Source organism: Heterodontus francisci, chromosome 10 (assembly GCF_036365525.1).
Source record: "Heterodontus francisci isolate sHetFra1 chromosome 10, sHetFra1.hap1, whole genome shotgun sequence".
Classification (NCBI taxonomy): domain Eukaryota; kingdom Metazoa; phylum Chordata; class Chondrichthyes; order Heterodontiformes; family Heterodontidae; genus Heterodontus; species Heterodontus francisci.
This window is the reverse complement of record NC_090380.1, coordinates 22,163,591-22,188,421: the sequence shown is the minus strand read 5'-3', so window position 1 is coordinate 22,188,421 and position 24,831 is coordinate 22,163,591. Positions and strand designations below refer to the sequence as shown.

Below are 24,831 nucleotides of genomic sequence, written 5' to 3'. Positions count from 1 at the left end.
TCAGAGTTGGCAACCATAGGCTGTATATTGGTTCACGTGAACCTCTCGGTGAGTGTTTCCTCTCTCACTTCATGTAGAATACTTCAACATCAGTTTGTAAAAGATGTGCCGTGTAGCTGGGCTGTGGCCAGGGGATGAGTATTTGTTTGCTTCACCTGCCACTAATTAAAACTCCCTAAAGAGGGGTATGGAATCAAGATGGAGTTAAGATACAGATCAGCCATGAACTAATTGAATGGCAGAACAGGCTCAGGGGACTGAACGGCCTCTTCCTGTTCCTGTATCCTGTATAATTCTGCAATGACAAAGTGAAGTGTGCAGTGAAGGTGTTCGTGTTATTTGTCATATCTCAACTCGCAGTCTTCACAGCAAGTGCCTGATGGATTATTAGACTGTATGGAGCTGTAGGTTGTTTTGGAGAAGAGGTCAATGTTTTTCAACAGCCAGAATATTAATCTTTGCAAAAGGTGAAAAAATCAGTTTCAGTTAAAACACAGACCTGAAATGGCCAGTAACAGTTGAGAATGAGCTGAGAGCAAGTGTAAGCCCAGCATGGTGTTGGGGCTACAAAGCCTTGTTGACTTTGATAAATAAAAACAGAAAATGCTGGAAATACTCAGCCGGTCAGGCAGCATCTGTGGAGAGAGAAACGAGAGTTACCATTTCAGGTCAATGACCTTTCATCAGAACTGGGAGATGTTGGCAATGAACAGATTGTAAGCATACGCGGGGGCAGGGAAAGAACAAAAAGGAAGGACTGTGATAGGGTGGAAGGCAGGAGTGATTCAATTACAAAACAAATGATGGTGGAAGGCTGATAATGGGACAAACGTGGAAACAAAGATAATGTTTAAATGGTGATACAATGGCCAAGATTTGCTTAGAAGCTGCTGATCACCAGCACCTTGCAGTTTGAAATGCAGTGACTGTTACTATGTAGGTAAATGTTGCAGCCAGTTTGCATGCATCAAGATCTCAAACACAAATGAGATGATCTGCTTTGATGGTGTTGGTTATGGGAGGAATGATGGCCAGGACACTGGGAGAGTATCCAACTATTCTCCAGTAGCCCCTTGGAGTCTTCTACGTTCAATTGAACAGACAAAAGGAAGCCTTGTATTCATTTCTCATCCGAAAGGTGGCACATCAAATGATGGAACACTCCTTCTCAGGACTGGACCCAAGTGTCAGCCTAGTCTGTCATGGGGTTTGGACCCACACCCTGACTTGAGGTGTGAGGGTGCTTCCAACTGAGTCAAAATGACACTGTTTTATTTATTGGTTCCATACCAGTTGTGCATGAAACACTACTGATAGCTTTTCCCTTCATTGATTTTAGCCATGGAGCCCTTAAGCCCCTGTATGGTGTCAAAGGAAGAGTTACCATCAGAAAACCTGAGTGTAGCCCTGGGCCAGAAGATTATGTCTCCGAATCGGATTATGTCTGATGAAAACAGCTATGCAGCTATTGTTGTCGGGTTTCCAGATCTAATGGTAAGGCACAGTTTGAAGGAACAGGTTTCAGTTCAGTTAAAGTGTTGCAGTATTCAGTTGTCTATACAAGTTGATACCTGACAAGTGAATGGGGGTGATTTTTAACTTGCTGGGCTTAAAACTGGCGTTGTGGATCGATCACCTTTTTAAAAAAAAAATGCCTACTTTCAGTTTCCTCTCTATTGAATCAACTAAAGTGCACAGTGGCGCAGTGGTTAGCACCGCAGCCTCACAGCTCCAGTGACCCGGGTTCAGTTCTGGGTACTGCATGTGCGGAGTTTGCAAGTTCTCCCTATGACCATGTGGGTTTCCTCCGGGTGCTCCAGTTTCCTCCCACAGCCAAAGACTTTCAGGTTGATAGGTAAATTGGTCATGGTAAATTGCCCCTGGTGTAGGTAGGTGGTAGGAGAATTGAGGGAAGGTGGGGATGTGGTAGGGAATATGGGGTTAATGTAGAATTAGTATAAATGAGTGGTTGTTGATCGGCACAGACTCAGTGGGCCGAAGGGCCTGTTTCGGTGCTGTATCTCTCTATGACTCTATCAGTGGTTTAGATAAATGGACAACCAGCCAGGTTGAAAATCTATCCCAATATCTCTTTCTAAGTGATTAGGAGTTTGTCTTCTATCTTTCTTTCTTCTCCCCTGTTCTCTGAATTGTTGCAGTAATGCTGTTTGTGTGGAGTCTACACATTTAGCACATGCTGTATTGATCACTCTACTGGGTTTTGGTTTTTACAAAAATGTTCTCTCTCTGACACACCCATAGCAAAAAGGTCACTAAACTTCTGGCAACTGTTACCCTTCATTGTGAATTCTACAGAAGATTGTGGGCTAACCAGCAAACATGCTGCTAATAATTCTGCTGTGAAAGGAGACCTAAGTTCAAATGGTGGCTGCACTCATGCTTGATAACCACTATGCTGTGTTAACAGTGGTTAGCACCGCAGCCTCACAGCTCCAGGGACCTGGGTTCAATTCTGGGTTCTGGTTGTGTGGAGTTTGCAAGTTCTCCCTGTGTCTGCGTGGGTTTTCTCCGGGTGCTCCGGTTTCCTCCCACCACCAAAAGACTTGCAGGTGATAGGTAAATTGGCTGTTACAAATTGCCCCTAGTGTAGGTAGGTGGTCAGGCATATGGGATTTACTGTAGGGTTAGTATAAATGGGTGGTTGTTGGTCGGCACAGACTCGGTGGGCCGAAGGGCCTGTTTCAGTGCTGTATCTCTAAAAAAAAAATGAAGTCCTATGATCCGGCATGACTGTGGAATTCATTATCTTAATCTGTATCAAATCAGCCTCCCCTCATTTATTTCTCTCCATGTCCATGCTTAGAAACATAAAATGTGCAGGAGCCGAAAAGGCTGCTCCAACCTCGTTACTTATTTCTGACTCACTTGACCGGCCCACTTGGTACATCGAAACTGAACAGGAGCCATACTGGAACAGAGTGCAGATCAGAGAGTCCTGTGCAGGTTCTGCAGTCTAAGGCTAGTCTAACCGAATGTTCCAGTGAGCCTTGTGATTTTAGCACTTCATTGCTGAGCTATGCCCAACTTGTGGAAACGTGCTAAGTCACAATTAGTGGAGAAGCAACAATGCTGCGAAAGGATTTGCTTTGTAGAATCTTCCATTTGAACAAAGCAAGGAAATGCCCAATGAGAAATGCGAGCTAAGATTTCACTGTAAATTCTCAAAGTGAAGAAACTATTCTTTCAAGAGGCTCTTGAATCTGAAACTAGACTATGCTGACTGTTTTGCAATGTAAACAGTGCACGGTATCACTTCAGATCAATCCTTGAACATACCAGTTGCTTCATTTTATAAAGCGGCTCCTCTTGGTCCAGTAAGGTGAGAAACTGTGCCGCATGTAAACAGAAATTGAGAGGGCAAGTTGCAGAGCTGATACAAGGAATCAGTGATCACCATGTTTCACATATATGAACACAAGATCAATGAAATGACAAAGCTGGACTGCTGACACCTAGCATTTCACTTGCAGGATTATATCACCAGTGTTACTGCACAACTTGCAACTCACCACCAGCAAAAGTACCCAACATAATGTCATCCTGATGTTTAGTTCCTATTTTCAAGTGCATGGCATAATGTTCATAAGGTGAAAGGAAAGGCATCCAAAGCTTGAGCCCCCTGGCTGTCTGAAGAAGTAGAGATGAAAATGAAATGGGAAAAATGAGGCTTATGATGAATGTCAGGCTCAGTAGAGAACCAAGTTGAATACAGAAAGTTCAGGGGAGAACTGAAAAAGGAAATAAGAGGGGTATTAATAACATTAGAAATAGGAGCAGAAGCAGCCCATTCAGCCTCTCGAGCCTGCTCCACCATTCAATAAGATCATGGCTGATCTGATTGTGGCTTTAACTCCACTTTCTTGCCGGCCCCCATAAACCTTAACTCCCTTGTCGATCAAAAATCTGTCGAACTCATACCTTGTTTAGTAACCTTTTATGTTACATCTTATCGAATGCGTTTTGGAAATCCAAATACACTATATCTCCCGGTTCCCCTTTATGCACCCTGCTTGTTACATCCTCAAAACTTGACTAAATTTGTTAACCATGACTTCCCTTTCATCGAACCATGTTGACTCTATCTGATTGCATTATGATTTTCAAAATGTCCTGTTACTACTTTCTTAATAATGGATTCCAGCATTCTCCCAATGACAGATGTTAGGCTAACTTGCCTATATTTTCCTGCTTTCTGTCACACTACCTCACCCCAATCTTTCTTGAATGGAAGTGTTACAACATTTGTGGTTTACCAGTCCACTAGGATCTTTCCAGAATCTGGGGAATTTTGGAAGATTACAACCAATGCATCCACTTCTTTTAAGACTTTAGGTTGCAGGCCATCAGGTCCAGAGGACTTGTCAGCCTTTAGTCCCATTCGTATTCCTAGTATTTTTTTCTCGAGTGATTGTGATTGTTTTAAGTTCCTCCCTTCCTTTTGCTTCTTGATTTTCTGCTATTCTTGGGATGCTTTTTGTATCTTCTACTGTGAAGACTGATACAAAATTGTTGAATGTCTCTGCCATTTCCGTCTTTCCCATTATTATTTCCTCAGCCTCATCCGCTACAGGACCTTCACCTACTTTAGCTACACAACTCCTTTTTATATAGTTGTAGAAGCTTTACTGTGTTTTTATATTTCTTTCTAGTTTACTTCCTCTTTCTTTTGGTCATCTTCTGGTTTCTAAAATTTTCCCAATCTTTTTGCTTACCACAAACTTTTGCAGCATTGTACACTTTTTCTTTCAATTTGATACCATCCTTAACTTCCTTAGTTAGCTATGAATGGTGCATCCTTCTCAGTGGTATATAACTTTGTTGATTATTTTCTTAAATGTCAACCACTACTTCTCTAATGTCTTGCCTTTTAACTTATTTTCCCAGTCCACTTTAGCCAACTCTGTCTTCATACCCTTGTAATTGCCTTTATTTAAGTTTAAGACACTAGTTTCAGGCCCAAATTTCTTACCCTCAAACTGAATGTGAAATTCTATCATATTATGATCACACTTGCCTAGAGGATCCTTTACTATGAGGTAATTTATTAATCCTGTCTCATTACACATTACCAGGTCTAAAATGGCGTGCTCCTGGGTTGGTTCCAGAATGTATTGTTCTAAAAACATTGTCCCTCCTACAGTCTATGAACTCATCCTTTATGCTACCTTTGCCAATTTGATTAGTCCAATCCATATGAAGATAAAAATACCTTTCCTACAAGCCCCCATTATTGCTTGATTTAAATTCTGTCCTACAGTGTAGCTAGTGTTAGGGGGCCTATAAACTACTCCCACCAGTGACTTCTTTCCTTTGCTATTTCTTATCTCCACCCAAACTGATTCTACATCTTAATCTTCGGAGCCAAAATCATTTTTCACTATAGTACTGATCTAATTGTTTATTAACAGAGCTACCCCACCTCCTTTTCCTTTCTTCCTATCCTTGTGAAATGTCAAATACCCTTGAATATTTAGTTCCCAGCATTGGTCACTTTGCAACCACATCTCTGTAATGGCTATCATATCATATCCATTTATTTCTATTTTTGCGATCAATTCATTCATCTTGTTACAGCTGCTGTGTGTATTCAGATAAAGAGCCTTTAATTCTGTCTTTCTACCATTTTTTCCCCACTGACCTTATTTGCTGGTGCACTCTTACATTTGTAGCCTCTCCCTCCCTGTCACACTCTGGTTATCATTCCCCATATCGCTGCCCTGCACTATTACCTTGGTGGCACCACCACCACCACCTCCTCCTCCCTTCATCATTCCTTTTTACTCCCCCAACATGATTGGCCCCCTGCACCACAGTGCTGTGGTCAGTTTGCTCATCCTCCCTGAATTCCCTGCTCTCTTCCACACAAGCCGGAAGAACATCAAACCTATTGTAACAAGTGCCATGGCTGAGGCTCCTCCAGTGCTGTCTTCTGGATCCCCAAACCTGCCTTTCTTGCAGTCACACCCTCTTATCCCTGAGAACCGACCAAATCTGAAGTACCTTGCCTAAGGGGTGTGACTGCCCCCAGAACAAAGTGTCCAGGTAACTTTCCCCTTTCCTGATGCACCACAGTGTTCGAATCTCAGACTGCAGTTCATCAACTCTGAGCCGAAGTTCCTCAAGCTGCAGACGTTTAATGCAGATGTGGTTGCAGTGGATCAAATTACAGCTGCAACACATCACTTGCCCTGCCATCTCCGTTGTGTTTTATTTAACTAATTGGGTTTCAAGTTTAGAAATATCACTGATAATTTGTAGTTATATTAAGTAGTTTAACTAGTTAAGCTACAAATTTGATATAGTACTTGCTTCTCTCCAGTACCAGTTTAAACTGTCGCAGTTTACAAACCAAAAAAAAACGTAATTCACCTACAAGTCACGTACCTGCTCACCTAATTAATGCTCCTGGGATTCAGCTCTCAGGTCTCACTGTCTCCAGTTCCCTCTCTTGAATCACTGCTTGTTCTGCAAAAGACCAGAACGGCACTTCCTCCTTCGCTATACTGAATTCCTATACTTACCAAATTCCCTAGGTAAGCACTCTATCGAAACAAGACTCAGTTGAGCAGAACTTTGTGCGGTAGCAAAACCTCTTGTATTTATACTAGCTGTAATTCCAGAGACCTGAGTCAGACCCTACTATCCAGGAAACCAACTCTAACTAGCTACCTAATTAATTAACTGTGCAGCTGACATTAGCAGACAGCTCGTTACCACTGACTAAGACTGAAAGAAACTACAATTTAATGTTAAAGTTAATTAAATGCTAATTGCAAACTTGACTACATTTTAGAAAGAAATCAACCCTTGAAATTCCACACTTAGCAAATTCCCGAGTAAAGCACTCTGTCGCGCAGCACTCATTAGAGCAGAACTTTGTGCTACTTACTACCAAGAATGCATAGAAAAGATCAGTGCCGTCGCCCTCCCTTCTCTCTCCCCTTCTTGCTGTCTCCAATGTTCTCTCTCCCTCCCTCTCTGTCTATCACACACTTTTCTCATTATATCCCTTTCAATCTATTCAACTCTTTTTCTCATGCTTATGCCCCTTGTTAGTCTGTCCAACCTCTGCTCTCTCCTATATGTCTCCGTTCTATCTTGTACATGTGCTTTTGCTGTTGAACTCAGATGGGCACTGAGGTCTTGGTCATTGTGGAAGAGACTGAGAGTACAGGCTACTGGGAAGGGGACCTGAGGCTTGTGGGCAGTCAGAAAGGGTAATAGGAGTGCTCGGAGCATGGGGTCTGGAGCCAAAGAGGGTGCTTGGGCAATAGGCTAAGTTGAGATTAGAAATACTGGACTTAGGTGCACTGATGGAGGACTGAGAGGGGAATTTGGGAACTGAGGAGATACCCAGCCTAACCCATCAGCCAGCCCATACAACTCAGCCTAACCCATCAGCCAGCCCATCCTACTCAACCTAACCCATCAGCCAGCCCATCCTACTCCACCACTCTGCCCATCCAAATCAGCCTATGCCACCATCAAGCCCATACAACCCAGCCTACCCAACTGCTCAGCCCATACAACCCAGCCTACCCAACTGCTCAGCCCATACAACCCAGCCCAACCCATCAGCCAGCCCATACAACCAACCTACCCCTCCATCAAACCCATCCTACTCCACCACTCTGCCTATGTAAATTGGCCTACGCCAACATCAAGCCCATACAACCCAGCCTAACCCATCATCCAGCCCATACAACACAGCCTACCCCACTATTCAGCCCATCTAACCCAAACTACCCCACTACTCAGCTCAAAAACACAGCCTAACCCACCCTCCAACCAAATCAACTCAATCCACCCCACAATTCAATCCATCCAGACCATTCAACCTCATTCACCCCAACCCACCATAAAGCCCATTCACTCCAACCTATATCAGCATCCATTGTACATTTTACTGATGCTCAGTCCTTTAACAGGAGCTTATTACCTGGTAGTGTAGCTTGAGAGTGCTCGAACTTCAATGTGTAAACTTCGTAAGGTGGCTCAATGAGAAACGAGTTGGAGAATCGAGTGTTGATGTTTCCGTGATTTTACCGTTTTTTCTGGTGAATTCCATGAACCACGTGTAGCAACTGCCGTATTCCTCCTATCCTCAAATCCATCGAGTTTTCTTTCCAACTTTTTTTTTATTCGTTGTTGGCATGTGAGCACTTCTGGCGAGGCCAACATTTATTGCCCTAATTGCCCTCAAGCAGGTGGTGGTGAGCCGTCTTCTTGAACCGCTGCAGTCCATGTGGTGTAGGTACGCCCACTGTGCTGTTAGGGAGTTTGACCCAGTGACAGTGAGAATGGCAATATAGTTCCAAGTCAGGATGGTGTGTGACTTGCAGGTGGTGGTGTTCCCATGCATCTGCTGCCCTTGTCCTTCTAGGTAGAGATCGCGCGTTTGGAAGGTGCTGTCGAAGGAACCGTGACGAGTTGCCTGTGTTTTGAACCTTGGTCTGCATGTTCTGTATTTCTAAGCAGCGTAAGGAAATTGCAGCATTAGGTTTTCTATCTAAATACACTTTTTTGACAACTGCACAGACAGAATGAATCCCTTGCATGTATTTGTTTTCCTTTTTATTAACTGTTAATTTTTTTGTTGATTAAATCCTGGGTTTCTTAATGCTGAAATGTTTCCCTGCAGTCTCCCAATGAGGTCTACACGTGGAAACGAAGGGCTCCACCGGACAGTACTGGTGCTGGCTTCCCAAGGGATAAGTTCTTCTATGGGAGTTATCAGGCTGGGAATGTGAAACAGACCAACTGTGTATCCCTGACAGGAGCCAACCAGGTGATTCGAGCTGTTGCTGCTGGAGAAGTGCCTCTAAGTGAAATCTACCCAAAAGGTTAGTGTCATGCTGAGGGTCTGCATACTGTCAGTCTCTTTAGATAAAAATGTCATCATGTCAGGCTCGCAGTCTAATAAACAAGTCATGTCAGAACAGAACCCCATTGGTAGCTTTCAGCATTAACCATGAGAGCTACCTCCTCTTCACTTGTATCCCATTCCCACTAAATATTGACCATCCAACTTCCTTTCCTGGCCTGCATGCCAGCTGACATAAATGGTTCCCTTTCTTCGGACATTGTCCTGCTCCTTTTCAAATCTGCTATCATCACTCCCTTGCTGAAACGACCCCAATGTCAATACTCTGTCATTGCAAACGACTGCCCCATCTCCGAGCTCCCTTACCTCTCCAAAGTCCTTGAACATCTTTTCAGCACGCCGATCTATGCCCATCTCTCCCGGTGCTCGCTGTTTCAATCCCACCAATCAGGTATCCCACCTCCTACAACACTGAAATGACCCTAACATAAGTCTGTGACTGTGACCATACTGCATTATCCCTCCTTGAACTCTTTGTAATTTTTAACACAGATGACCACACCACACTCCTCCAATGCCTCTCTTCCATTGTTTAGATCAGTGGGGCTGCCCTTGTTTGTTTTCACTGTTATCTATCCAGTTGTAGAGTACAGTATATCCTCCTGCTCCCCACTCTGGAGCCTTGTGAGTTCCCCAAGGATCCGTGCTTGGCTCTCTCTCCTTTTCCTTGGCTAAACTGTGTCCATTAGCAACATCATCCATGGACATGGAGTCAGCTGCCACATGAATGCTGATGACACCTAGCTCTATCTCTCTGCCATCTTTCATTGCCCCTCCATGGGTCCAATACAACATATTGAGTTGGCTGCATTTTCTTCCAGCTAAAGTGTTGGCAAGCTGAAAGCCAGAGTTTTTGGTCTCTGTTGCAACATCCAAACCCCTACCGCAAGTGTGGTCCCATTGAATTTTGTCGTGGACTCTTTTAAGTGAGCAACGAGTTCTTGTAGTTTGACAGTGGCAGTTCAGGTTCCCCCAGAACCAATTTATTTTTCAAATAAAAGGTCACTGCAGAAATGAAGCCTGCTGCTGACTGTAAAAAAGAGATTTCATTTATATAGCACCCTTACATCGTCAGGGCACCCCACAGCGCTTAACAGCAATGAAGTGGTTTTGAAGTGTAATCACTGTTGGAGGGGAACAACAAACTCCCAGAAACAGCAATGAGATAATGACCAGGTAATCTGTTTCAGTGACATTGATTGCAAGAGCAATATATAAATGCAAGTTGTTGTTGGATATTAACCAGGATAACAGGGAGAACCCATTGTCCTTCTTCCAAGAGTGCCATGGGATCTTCAGCCAACTGAAAAGAAGGCAGAGCCTCAATTTGATGCCATATTGGAAGTATGGGACCTCCGACAATGCTGCACTCCCTCCATACTGCATTGGGAGTGTTGACCTGGAATATGTCTCTAAAGTGGGACTTGAACTTGTGAGATTCTGACTCGGGAGAGACTGGCTGCTGATAAATAGAGAAATGGATATGTTTTGAGAGATATCAGTTACACTTAGATATCAAACTATGCATGCTTAAAAAATGCATAAAACATCAGACTGATCTCTACTTGACCTGGAGATCTGCCCAAGGATAGTTGACCTCTATTTGACCCAGAAAGGCACAAGCAATTTCACCTGGTGACCTTAAAGGTGCACACTATATTACATATGTACACTTCAGCAGCCGAATAATACATCATGCAGTAAATATTATAATGCTTATCATGCAGCAAAATGAAATGGTGCTGCTGCTCATTCACTTTAAATAAGAACCGTCTGGGACTAAAGTGGCTGTTCCCAGCCCCAATCACCACTGCTATTGTTTTCTTTTCTTGTAGATGTGAAGCCTCCAAACACTGCAGGATTCTTGGAAGTAACAGATTTGAACTCAAAAAAGATTAAATATATTCCCATTCCAAGGTGAGGAAAGCACTGCGTGGAATAGTTCCAGAAACATAGGAACAGGAGTAGGCCATTCAGCCCCTCAAGCCAGTTCTGCCATTCGGTTAGATCATGGCTGATCTGTATTTTATCTCCATATTGCTGGCTTGGTTCCATAACACTGAACACTGTTACCTAATAAAAAATTACCAAATTTGGTTTTGAAATTTTTAGTTAATCCCCAGCCTCAGATGCTTTCTGGGGGAAGCGAGTTCCAGATTTCCACTACTCTTTGTGTGAAGATGTGTTTTGTGGCATTACTCCTGAATGGTCTACTCTAATTTTAAGGGATATTAATCAGCTCATATTTATTTCAGGTATGAACATCAGCTAATGGATAAAAAATTGTGGAGGGTTCACCTACAAAGTTTCCACCTGGGAGACCAAAACTAGGGGTCATTAATGTATTATAGAGTCATAGAGTTATACAGCACGGAAACAGGCCCTTCAGCCCATCATGTCTGTGTAGGCCATCCAGCACCCAACTATTCTAATCCCAATAGTCACCAATAAACCCAATAGGGGATTCAGGAGGGGAACTTCCTTATCCCGAGAGTGATGAGAATGTGGAACTTGCTACCACATGGTGTGGTTGAGTCGAATGGCATAGGTGCATTTAAGGGGAAGCTAGATAATTAGTTGAGGAAGAAAGAAATTGAAGGTTTTGCAGATAGGTTAGATGAAGAGGGCTGGGGTGGGTGGGTGGGGGAGAGACTTAAATGAAACAGAAACACTGGCATAGACCAGTTGGGTTGAATGGCCTGTTTCTGTGTACCTTCTATGTAACCTTTTCCAATCTGCACAGCTGGCAGAGGAAGCTCTGTGCCTGGATCACCAGTTTGGAAATTTACCCCTCCAGTGTCAGTGTACTCCTGGAGTAGGGCTTGAACTCACAACTATCTGCCTCAGAACTAGCCAATTGTACTCTAGTAGTTTTGTACTGGGCTGGCAACGCTGGTAATGTCATGCTCTTCTTTCTTGCAGTGCGCTCTCCATCTCTCCGTACACACAGTGGCTGTCTAAGATCTCAGACACACATGTTCTGATAGCGTCCATGGGAACTGATGGAGTGGTGACAGTGGATTTGGGAGGGCACGTGCGGCTTTGGGAAACTGGATTTGATCATTTACAGCGTTCCCTGCTGGAGTGGAGAAACATGATTGGACAGGAGGATGGGCGACCCCTACAGGTATAGAACCATTTACAATAAACTTTTATAAAGATAAAAACTTAGGAAACATATTGTGTTGCTGTTGAAAGAAAAAATAATTTGTATTTATATAGCACCTTACACAAGCTCTGGACATCCTACAACACTATACAGCAATTAAGTATTTTTGCAGTGTAGTCACTGTTCTAATGTAGGAATCGCAGCAGCCAATTTGAGCACAACAAGGTCCCACAAACGACAAGGTGATAATGACCATATCAGTTTTTTAAATGATAGAATTCTAGAAACTTACAGCACAGAAGGTGGCCATTCACCCCATCATGTCTCTGCTGGCCCTTTGAAAGATCAGTTGTACTTAGTCCCACATTCCTGCATTTTGTCCGTAAACCTGTAAATTCCTCATCCTCAAATACCTGTTCAACTCCCTCTTTAAAATTATTTATGGAATGAGCTTCCACCACCTTTTCCTATAGAGCATTCCAGATTCTGACAAAACATTTCTCCTTATTGACCCACTCACCAGAACAAATAGTTTTTCTCGATCTAATCTATCCAAACCTCTCATCATCTTGAAAACCTCTGTTAGATCACCTCTTAACCTTCTCTGTTCCAAGGTGAACAGTCGTAACTTTTCCAACCTCATAAGTGAAGTCCCTCATCCCCAGTACCATCCTGGTCAACCAGCTCTGCACCCTTTCTAAAGCCTTTATATCTTTCCTGGTGTGGTTCACAATACTCCAGCTGAGGCCTAACCAGTTATTTATACAGTTCTAGCGTAATCGCTTTGCTTATATATTTTATTCCTCTATTTATAAACCCAAATAACCAATGTGCTTTTTTAACCACCATATCAACTTGCTTTGCCACCTTTAAGGATTTGTGTATCTGAACATCAAAGTCTCTCCGCTCAGCTACACTTTTCACAAATCATGCCATTTATAGTAAACTGTCTTTCCATATTAGTCCTCTCAAAGTGTGTCACTTCACACTTCTCCCCATTGAACTCCATCTGTCCTAGAATCATTTAAGGCATAGAAAGATGTTATCAAGTCGATGCCAGCTCTCCGCAGAGCTATTCAATCAGTCCCATTCCCCAGCTCGATCTCCATAGCCCTGCAAGTTGATTTCCTTCAAGTGCCCATCCAATTTCCTTTTGAAATCGTTGATTGTCTCCACTTCCACCACCCTTGGGCAGCAGGTTCCAGGTCATAACCACCCACTGTGTAAAAAAGTTCTTCCTCATATTCCCACTGTATCTCTTGCCTAAAACCTTCAATCTATGTCCCCTTGTCCTTGCACCAGCAGTTAATGTGAACAGTTTTTCCTCGTCTAACTTATCTAAGCCTGTCATAATCTTGTACACCACTATTAAATCTCCCCTCAGTCTCCTTTGCTCCAAGGAGAACAACCCCAGCTTCTCCAATTTAACTTTGTAACTAAAATCCCCTATCCCTGGAGTCATTCTGGTAAATCTCCTCTGCAACCTCACATCCTTCCTAAAGTGTGGTGACCAGAACTAGATGCAGTACTCCAGCTGGGGCCTAACCAGAGCTTTATAAATGTTCAGCATAACTTTCCTACTTTTGTATTCAGTGCCTCTATTATGAAGCCCAAGATACCATATGTTTTACTAACCACTCTCTCAATATGTCCTGCCACTTCAAAGATCGATGCACATGCACCCCCAGGTCCCTCTGTTCCTACGCACTCTTTTAGAGCTGGTAGCTAGATCACTGAAAGTATTTAAAGAGGAGGTAGATAGATTTTTGAAACATTGGGGAGTTGAGGGCTATGAGGAGCTGGCACGAAAGAGGAGTTGAGGTCTGGGGCAGATCAGCCGTGATCTTATTGAATGGGTTGAGGGGCCGAATGGCCTACTCCTCCCATTTCTTATGCTGCCAGAATGCATCACCTCACACTTGTCTGTATTAAATTCCATCTGCCACTTGTCTGCCATTATGCTAGCCTATTGATGTCCTGTTCCTATCATCCTCACTGTTTTCCACACCTCCCAAGTTTGGTATCATGTTCTGCCCATTTCACCATCCAGTCTATGTTATCTTGAAAGCTATAACTATTCTCATCACAACCTACTACTTCGAGTTAGAACTGTAACATCATCCTTAATCAATACTGCCATGCCCAGCCTTTTATTTCCTTCTCTATCATTCCTGAATACTTGACGTTGATTGATGGATAAATATTGGCCAGGACACCAGCGATAACTTCCCTACTTTTCTTTGAAATAGCACCATGAGAACCTTTACGTCCACCTGAGAGGGCAGATGGGGCCTCGATTTAATACCTTAACTGAAAGACTGCACCTCTAACAAGGCAGCACTATCCATAATCCAGCCTGACATGCTGCACTGTTGGAGGTGTAATCTTTCAGATGTGGCATCAAACCGAGGCTCCACCTACATGTCCAGTGAGACAGAAACAACCTATAGCACTTTTTCAGTTCTCCCTGTGGTTTGGCCAACATTCATCCCTCAACCAATATCATCAGAAACACATTGGAATAAAGCTTCCACTTAGTTACACTGGGTTTTTTCAGCACAATTTTCCCCAAATTGGCTGAACCAGCACAAAAGATTGAGGAATTTCAAGCTCAAATTTCGTCCATTTTAAATTGAGTTTCCATAAATTGTTTCCAAATTTTAAACCAGCCCTGCCCCCAAAGCTGGCCGTGTCAAATTAATGTTACTACAGTAATTATTTGGGAAGAGTTGCTGCTTAGTGAACAGACTCAGTCAGACCTATTCATTCCACAGTCAAAGTAAGGAGGAGAGCTGGAAAATTCAACACAGTGGGGTGCATTCCATTCAGAATTTCTGTTGAGAAATATTGCATTACATGATTTGCCAGTCTTATAGAATTCAACACTGGATTACTAAAAGCAGCACTGTGGAAGTAGCTGCTTCCCACCTGTTTTCTCTGCTAGTTTTATTCTTTCCTATCCTGAACAACATTGATACCTGGATGGGGTATGACTCCATCATTCAGTTGGCCATTATTGATACAGTTGAGTGGTGTTGGCTTGTTTGGCTGCAGTGGGCGTCACAGCGGAGTATAAAATCCAAATGTGCTTTTCCAAATGGACAGTAATCAATAGTGGGAACCCTGACTGATTTTCCACTCCCCAGCTCTGTGGTGCTGAGTCTAAATATCCGTACCAAGGTTGAATCTGGGAACCTGTCACAGACTGGGGATCTAACCTGCTACCAACCTAGTCGTTATGGTTGGCTGCTCATTATTTACCATTAACACTCTCTCTTTGGCTTTGTCTAGTCATTAGTCATTAAACCCACTGAGCTATTGTGGGAGCTTTGATAGTTACCTTTCCCAGTGCAATACTGAGGGAGTGCTGCACTGTCTGAGGTGCCACCTTTCAGTTAAGAGCTTAAATGAAGGTCCTGTCTGCTCTGTCCGGTACATGTGAAAAAATTCTGTGCACAATTTTGAAAAAGAGTAAGGGAGGTCTCCTCGGTGTCTTGGCCAATATTTATCCCTCAACCAACTGTGCTAAAACAGATTATCTGGTCATTAACACATTGCTGTTCATGGGCAAAATACTGCAGATGCTAGAAATCTGAAATAAAAGCAGTCCTTACAGGGAACGGGGTGCGAGAAAGTGCCCTTGCTGGCTCAACCTTGAGTTCAACATTTTCAGAGCATGACTGGCCTTTTTTTAATATTTTTCCTTTTTTTTATTCTTTTATTTTTTAACCATATGCCTGTTTTTTCATGTGGACAGAGCTGCTCATTATTTGCCATTAACACTGTCTCTGGACTAATGCTTTGTCTTTCACCACAAGCATTAACACGCTCTTTGCCTTTGTCCCATGATAGCTTTGTTATTTAATCTCTCCCGCCCTCTGCCCTATCACACACCTTACCTTTTGTTCTCTTCCCCACCAATACCACCTCCTCCCCCCACCTTCACTTGCTTTCAACCTTTGCCAGTTCTAATGAAAAGTCACAGACCTTAAATGTTAACTCTGCTTCTCTCTCCACAGCTGCTGCCTGACCTGCTGAGTATTTCCAGCACTTGCTGTTTATGGGATCTTGCTGTGCATAAATTGGCTGCCCTGTTTTCTACATTGCAGCAGTGACTACATTTCAGAAGTGCTTTAGTGGCTGTAATGTGTTCTGGGTCAGCCTGAGGTCATGAAAGGCACTATTTAAATGCAAGTCTTTCTTTGTACAAGATAATAGACTGGAAAAAAAAAACTCTGAATAACTGGTTGTGTTTTTGTAATGTGAAGGCTGAAAGTCACCAGCAGATGGCATAAGACATCTTTTTAACACTCCATAGTATGCCAAAATAAGAGTTATTCATTTTTCATTGTAATTGTAGTCCATCATCATTCTCTCTATTTACAGGCCTCTGTACAGCAGCCCTAGCTTCACTTCTGTTTTTTTGGAATTCAGTAAACTACTATCTTTGTTACAAATGGCTCAAGTTAAATTGCAGTTGTGTTCAGAAACTCCTGAGAATGTAATAGTTTCATGTCCAATTAGATGGCATCATGGATAGAGGAATCAGGCAAAAAATGGAAATGATGAGTTATTCTCCATGCCAGTAGTCACCATTTTTAATAAAATGCGCTCGATTCTGAAATAAAAAGAAACAGCAGATTGTGCAGTATGATGGATACGGTCTTTTCAAGATGTTAAATCGAGGCCCCATCTTCCCTCACAGGTGAATGTCAAAGGTCCCATGGCAGTATTGTGCAGAAAAACAGGGGAGTTCTCCCTGGCATCCTGGGCAATATTTGTTGCCCAATCAACATCACTAAAATAATCTGGTCGTTATCACATTACTATTTGTGGGAGCTTGCTGTGTACAATTGGCTGCCACATTTCCTGCATTACAACAATGACTACACTTAAGTACTTCAGTGGCTGTAGAGAACTTTGGGATGTTCTAAGTTTATGAAAGGTGCTATATAAATGCAAATTGTTCCTTTATTTCAGCCCACTTGAGGCTGATTAAATGAGTGCCGCCTGTGTTCACTTGCAAAGCCCCTTTGTGAAGTGACCTTCCTTTCGCAGGATCCAGTTGCGAAGCAGTGCAGAATGAGAGACGCAAAAACTAATAGTTGGTGGATCTCCCGTGATGTTGCTCATTGGGTGTCAGGTGATAAAATGGTACAGGACACAGTGGGGTTGCACCAGCCCCTGTTGGCTGCCGGCTGTAACTACAGATGTACTTTCCATTATAATTAATTACTGTATGTAGATATATTCATTGTTAAGTGAGGTTTGTAAAAAGGAACTGTGCATCATTTTTAAGATTTTTTAAATAGAACTAGCCAGTGCCCCATGGCATTGCACACAGGGACATCAAGACCTCGACCACAATTCAGGTTAAGGAGTGGGGCATAATTGTACTAAGGTGGGGTTGGGAGCAAGGAAGCAGAATGGTGGTAGCAGCATGGAAGGAGGAGAGAGTGAAGGCAGAGCGGATTGGAGAGGTGGTGGAGAACAGCTGGAGGATGATGGATGATAAAAATGGGAGAGGGGGAAAGTGGGAGAGAAAGGAGGTGGGCAGAGAAAGAGGACATAAATCCAGTGCGGTGAGACTAAAATACTATTGGGGAGGAGGGTGATTCAAGACCAAATTTCTCCTCAGTACAAAGGGTGTTGAGGGCCAGAATGGGCAGGGGTGTGGGACGAGGGTGATGAGCGGAGGGCACAGAGGCAATATGCTGCTCAGTTGGAGGGGTTGGGTAAGTGTTGGAGTCCCAGGAATCGCTTCAGAGGCAGCAGCGAGAAAAATGCAGCTTCTCCTTATTCCTCCCAAAACAAATCGATTCACATTTCTCCACAGTAAATTTCATTAACATTTGACATATTTCAAACCTGATTCTATCCTTTTGTCGTTGTTTGCAGTTCGTTTCATAATTCAAAATTTTTCATTTCTCAAGATTCTATATACTCTGGAACAGTTCCAACAGATTGGAGGGTAGCTAATGTAACCCCAATATTTAAAAAAGGAGGTAGAGAGAAAACAGGGAATTATAGACCAGTTGGCCTGACATCAGTAGTGGGGAAAATGCTGGAGTCCATTATAAAAGATGTAATAGCAGAGCACTTGGAAAACAGTGACAGGATCGGACAGAGTCAACATAGATTTACAAAAGGGAAATCATGCTTGACAAATCTACTGGAATTTTTTGAGGATGTAACTCATTAAATAGATAAGGGAGAACCAGTGGATGTGGTGTATTTGGACTTTCAGAAGGTTTTCGATAAGGTCCCACATAAGAGATTAGCGTGCAAAATTAAAGCACATGGGATTGGGGGTAAGGTACTAACATGGATAGAGAACTGGTTGGCAGAAAGGAAACAAAGAGTAGGGATAAACGGGTCTTTTTCTGAGTGACAGGCAGTGACTAGTGGGGTACTGCAGGGATCAGTGCTAGGACCCCAGCTGTTCACAATGTATATTAATGATATAGATGAGGGAATTAAATGTAATATATCCAAGTTTGCAGATGGCACAAAGCTGGGTGGGAGTGTGAGCTGTGAGGAGGGTGCAGAGAAGCTCCAGTGTGATTTGGACAAGTTGAGTGAGTGGGCAAATACATGGCAGATGCAGTATAATGTGGATAAATGTGAGGTTATCCTCCTTGGTGGCAAAAACAGAAAGGCAGATTATTATCTGAACGGTGATAAATTGGGAAAGGGGGGAGGTGCAGCGAGACCTGGGTGTCCTTGTGCACCAGTCGTTGAAAGTAAGCATGCAGGTGTAGCAGACAGTTAAGAAGGCAAATGGTATGTTGGCCTTCAGAGTGAGAGGATTCGAGTACAGGAGCAAGGATGTCTTGCTGCAATTATACAAGGCCTTGGAGTGACCACATCTGGAGTATTGTGTGCAGTTTTGGTCCCCTTATCTGAGGAAGGATGTTCTTGCTACGGAGGGAGTGCAGCGAAGGTTCACCAGACTGATTCCTGGGATGGCAGGACTGACGTATGAAGAGAGATTGGGTGGATTAGGCTTGTATTCGCTAAAGTTTAGAAGAATGAGAGGGGATCTCATAGAAACCTACAAAATTCTGGACAGACTAAATGCAGGAAGGATGTTCCCAGTGGTGGGGGAGTCCAGGACCAGGAGTCACAGTCTAAGGATAAGGGGCATAGAGTATAAAAATTGGCAAGTCATGTTGCAGCTGTACAGAACCTTAGTTAGGCCACACTTAGAATATTGCGTGCAATTCTGGTCGCCACACTACCAGAAGGACGTGGAGGCTTTGGAGAGGGTACAGAGGAGGTTTACCAGGATGTTGCCTGGTCTGGAGGGCATTAGCTATGAGGAGAGGTCGGAAAAACTCGGATTGTTTTCACTGGAACGACGGAGGTGGAGGGGCGACATGATAGAGGTTTACAAAGTTATGAGCGGCATGGACAGAGTGGATAGTCAGAAGCTTTTTCCCAGGGTGGAAGAGTCAGTTACTAGGGGACATAGGTTTAAGGTGCGAGGGGCAAAGTTTAGAGGGGATGTGTGAGGCAAGTTTTTTACGCAGAGCGTGGTGAGTGCTTGGAACTTGCTGCCAGGGGAGGTGGTGGAAGCAGATATGATAGCGACGTTTAAGAGACATCTTGACAAATATATGAATAGGAAGGGAATAGAGGGATATGGGCCCTGGAAGTGCAGAAGGTGTTAGTTGCGGCAGGCATCAAGATCAGCGCAGGCTTGGAAGGCCGTATGGCCTGTTCTTGTGCTGTACTGTTCTTTGTTCTTTGTTCTTGGTAAGCCATTTAGGACTGAGATGAGGAGGGATTTCTTCACCCAGAGAGTGGTAAACCTGTGGAATTCTCTACCACAGAAAGCAGTTGAGGCCAAACAATTAAATATATTCAAGAAAGAGTTAGATATAGTTCTTAGGGCTAAAGGGATCAAGGAATACGGGGAGAAAGCGGGAACAGGGTACTGAGTTTGGATGATCAGCCATGATCGTATTGAATGGCGGTGCAGCCTCGAAGGGCCGAATGGCCTATTCCTGCTCCTATTTTTCTATGTTTCTAGAATACTTCATTATACTCCCTATTTTTGTGTCATTCTGAAAATGTTGATTTTGGATCCCGTGTACCTGTCCAGATATCTGTTTTCTGTTCTTTAACAACCTTCCTAGCCACTCTGCCACATTCCTTGTAATATCATGTGCCTTCATTTTATCGACAGGTTTCTATCTGACACTTCATAAAATGTCTTTTGAAAATCCATGTGCACAACATCCACTGCAGTTCTGCTGTTTTTTTTAGACCATGCTGTGTCAACCATGACTCAGTAGACAGCACACTCGCCTCTGAGTCAGAAAATTGTGGGTTCAAGTCTTACTCGTGAGACTGTAGACTCGAGTGTAGTAATGAAGAAGTGTTGCAATGTCAGAGGTGCCGTTTTTCAGATGAGGTGTTAAACCAAGGCCCCATCTGCTCTTTCAAGTGGACTTCAAAGGTACCATGGTACTATTCAAAGAGGAATAGGGGAGACCAGAACTAAAGGTCATAATTATAAGATAGACACTGATAACTCCAACAGGGAATTCAGAAGAAACTTCTTTACTCAGAGAGTGGGGAGAATGTGGAAATCGCAGCCACATGGAGTGGTTGAGGTGAATAGCATAGATGCATATAAGGGGTAACTAGATATGTACATGAGGGAGAAAGAAATAGAGGAGATGTTGATAGGGTGAGATGAAGAGGGAGGAGGCTCATGTGGAGCATAAACACAGACATGGACCTGTTGAGTGGAATCTCTGCTCTAAATACTATGTAACTGGAGAGTTCTCCCTGGTGTCCTGGCCAATATTCATCCCTCAACCAGCATCAGTAATTTCATTGCTGTTTGTGGGAGCTTGCTGTGCGCAAATTAGCTTCCCTACGTTGCAACAGTGACTAACTCCATTGGTTGTAAAGTGCTTTGGCATGTCCTGAAGTTGTGAAAGGTGCTATCTAACTGCTAGTCTGTCTTTGTTAAATTGGTCAGAATTAACCTACGTTTACAAAGCTGCACTGGTAGTCTGTAATTGACTCATGTCTTTCGGAGTGTTCCGCAGGGATTTGTACTGGGGTCTCAGCTTTGCTTCATATTTATCGATTACTTGGATGCTGGAAATCTGAAATAAAAATAGAAAATGCTGGAAATACTCAGCAGGTCAGGCAGCATCTGCGGAGCGAGAAACAGAGTTAATGAATTCTGATGAAAGGTCAACCCTCTGAAACATTAACTCTGTTTCTCTCCCCACAGATGCTCCCAGACCTGCTAAGCATTTCCAGCATTTTCTGTTTTTATTTCAGATTTCCACCATCTGCAGCATTTTGCTTTAGTATTAGTGAAGGAATAGTGTGTTTTTTGTCAGGTTTGCAGATGTCACTAAGTTGGGAGATATGGAAAGTTATGCAAGTAGGAGCAGGAATTTTACTAAGGGACATGGATGTAGACTTAGTGTGGGAAAACCTGTGGCAGATAAAATTCAATGTGGGGTCGTATGAGTTTCTGAGAAAGACAAATTAAAATATTTTCTTAACCGTGAGTCACTAGAAGCTGTGGAGAAACAAAGGGAATTGGGTGTCCCATGTACATAAATCGCTAAAAGCTAGTGGGCAGGTACAAAAAGAAATCTAAAAGCTAATGGAATGTTGCTCTTTATCTCAAGGAGGGTAGAATACAAAGGAGAGGAAGTGATGCTTCAGTTGTGTAGAGCCTTGATCAGACCCCATATGGAATACTGCATTCAGCTTCGGGTACCACATCTCGGGAAGAATATAATGGCCTTGGAGTGGGTGCAGCGGAGATTCATCGGAATGATACAGACACTAAAAGGTTTAAATTATGAAGACAGGTTGCATAAACTTGGATTGTATTGCCTCGAGTTTAGAAAGTTGAGGGGTGGTCTAATCAAGGTGTTTAACCTGATAAAAGGATCTGATAGGATAGGTAGAGAGAAACTATTTCTTCTGGTGGGGAATCCAAAATAAGGGCACAGAGCCTTAAAATTAGGCCATTTAAGAGTGAAATCAGAAAGCAGTTTTTCTCACAAAGAGTAGTGAAAATCTAGAATTCTCCCCCCAAAGTTTGGATGTTGGCTCAATTAAAATTTTCAAGACTGAGATTGATAGATTTTTTTAGGCAAGGGCATCAAGGTATACGAAGCAAAGAAAGTAAATGGAGTTAAGATACAGATCAGCCATGATATAATTGAATGGAAGAACAGGCTCGATGGGTTGAATGGCCTCCTCCTGTACCTGTGTTCCTATGATGTGTGGTTCATTGGATACAATACTGGATCCCACATGAACACAGAGGGCTTCCACTTGATTCGTGCGCAACTGATCACTGGCTGAACGCCCACATCATGCAGGATGGCGGACACCCCCGGATAACAGTCACTTTCATTCCAAGGTATTCATCTGCGCCAGGCTTCATTGAAGGTTAAGGCAGCTTATAACCGTGATAGCTCATAGGCCAAGGCTACCCTCTATCTCCCTTCCTAATGACATTCATCAAGCACTTGCAGAAGAAACTGAACATAGATCTGGGATCATAACAGAAATGACGAATTGAAAGAATGCTTCTAATGCATCGACAAATCAGGGATGTCTGACAGAACAGCTGCACCAAGGTTGACAAGACCATCATTGTTTGCTGCATAACTTTGCCATCAAGGAGGCCCAACCATTGAGGAGATAAAGGCGGACTGACGATGATTCTGAGGATGCAGTCATTGAAACATCCTGGCAGCCTGCAAGAATAGTGTGCCAGGCTCTCATAGAGTCAGTCAGTCAAGTGCCACAAGCTGTCCATTCAAAGAACCAGGAGTATATCATGTGCAGTGACCCAACATATGAACGCCAGCATAATCCTCTACTCTATTAACCTGATCCTCTGTATGATCAACCTTACCCTCCACATTATGAAAATGACTCTCTACACTATCATGGTTGTACATTCTTTGATTTTCATGATCAGAAAGAAACTCTTTGCACAAAGTGCACACACCAGGGCGGCACGGTGGCACAGTGGTTAGCACCGCAGCCTCACAGCTCCAGCGACCCGGGTTCAATTCTGGGTACTGCCTGTGTGGAGTTTGCAAGTTCTCCCTGTGTCTGCGTGGGTTTCCTCCGGCTGCTCCGGTTTCCTCCCACATGCCAAAGACTTGCAGGTTGATAGGTTAATTGGCCATTATAAATTGCCCCTAGTATAGGTAGGTGGTAGGGAAATATAGGGACAGGTGGGGATGTGGTAGGGATATGGGATTAGTATACATGGATGATTGATGGTCGGCACAGACTCGGTGGGCTGAAGGGCCTGTTTCAGTGCTGTATCTCTAAAAACTAAAAAAAAAGGATCTCTCAATCTGTACTTGCAGTGAGAAAGGCTACTCACTGACTGTGTGTAGTGTGTCAATGCACTGTGTGATGGCGAATTCACTCCAGACTGATCCAAATTTGTTGCACAATGAAGCAGCAAGAGAAAAGAGATATGCAATTAAATATTAATTGGTGATTCCTTTCCTACTTGTTGCTATCAAAAGGACCATTTGGAGCAAATCAAGCCAGTGTTTGCCTAGTTCGCAGAGCATCTGGCAGTCTCCACAACAGAGTCACAACTAAACCATGTCCAGCCATCTCCCACAATTATCTAGCCTCCTGGCTTGTGGTTTTCTTTTACCCTCAGGCTTATCTTGTCGGCAAAACAAAATTATGGGAAATTGGAGTAAAGAAATTTCTGTACTCACCCCATTTCCTTAAACAGCAAGCTAACACACCTCCAGGCTCCAAACTCGCATTTATCTGACACCTTATCACATTCCCAAGCACGTTACAACAACGGGCAACCTTTGAAGTGTAGTGGTTGTTATTTAGTAGGTAAACACAGCAGCCTGGTTGTGCATAGCAAGGTCCCATCAACAGCAAATGAAATAAGTAAGCAGCTAATCTATTTTGCTGATGTTGGTTAAGGGAGGAATCTTGCCCAGGACACCAGGAGAACTCCCTGTTCTCTTGGGAGTCCCATTGGATCTTTTACATCTGCCGCAACAGGCAGCCTGGGCTTTATTTAACATCACGACTGAAAGGTGGTAACAGTACTGAGGAAAAAAGGATTGCTAAGAATGAGGGCTGGACAAATAGTGAGGGGCGACTGTTGTATGATTGCCTTTAAGAGTGATGTCCCTTTAAGATCTTGGTATGCTAATGAGCTAAGTACCAGGATGCAGTCATGTGACTACAAGCCAGAGTCACACTGCAACTGTAACACCAGGGGTAAGGTTCTGTAAATAGTTTGCTCTGTACTGTACATAATATTTTAGCTGTAATAAACCTGTTCGAGATCTTTAGCACAACTGGACTCCACGCATCTCATTTATGTTGCATCAGACAACATAAAGAACTCATTACATGATGGCAGCTGTGGAGAGAAGACAAAGTCTAGGTTTGAAGACCACAGGTAACACAGCCAGAAGAGAGAAAGTTCCACAGAAATACTGGCCCAACAATAGAAAGAAAAAAGGAACTTCCCTCGAGCTGTAGAAGACAGAGCACAGAACGATAGGATGCAAGTAAATTGGGTGAGTCATTGTGCCGATGGTTGAGGATACTGTTTTTAAAAAAGCGAGCTTTGAAGTGCTTAAAAGATTAATTTTTTTCTAAAGGCTCCGTGGAAAAAATACGTGGAAGACCCGACTCCTCTCTCAGGCTGATCAAGGTCAGCGCCATTACAGGAGGCGTCCAACTGCAAAAAGCACAGGAAAACCCCGATCACTGCAGAGCCCTCATCCATGCAGCAAAAGTTTTTAAAAACTCAATA

At 43.3% G+C, this 24,831-nt stretch overlaps 1 protein-coding gene across 2 annotated transcripts in view; it reads left to right on the top strand.

The window, feature by feature from the left end:
• Positions 1–24,831, top strand: part of vwa8 (von Willebrand factor A domain containing 8) — a 402,749-nt gene that overhangs the window by 304,761 nt on the left and 73,157 nt on the right. For both annotated transcript variants that reach the window (XM_068040239.1, XM_068040240.1), the window contains 4 exons: positions 1,340–1,494; positions 8,663–8,864; positions 10,741–10,822; positions 11,828–12,032. In XM_068040239.1, the coding sequence (XP_067896340.1) occupies positions 1,340–1,494; positions 8,663–8,864; positions 10,741–10,822; positions 11,828–12,032 (644 nt within the window). The remainder of the gene's footprint in view (positions 1–1,339; positions 1,495–8,662; positions 8,865–10,740; positions 10,823–11,827; positions 12,033–24,831) is intronic.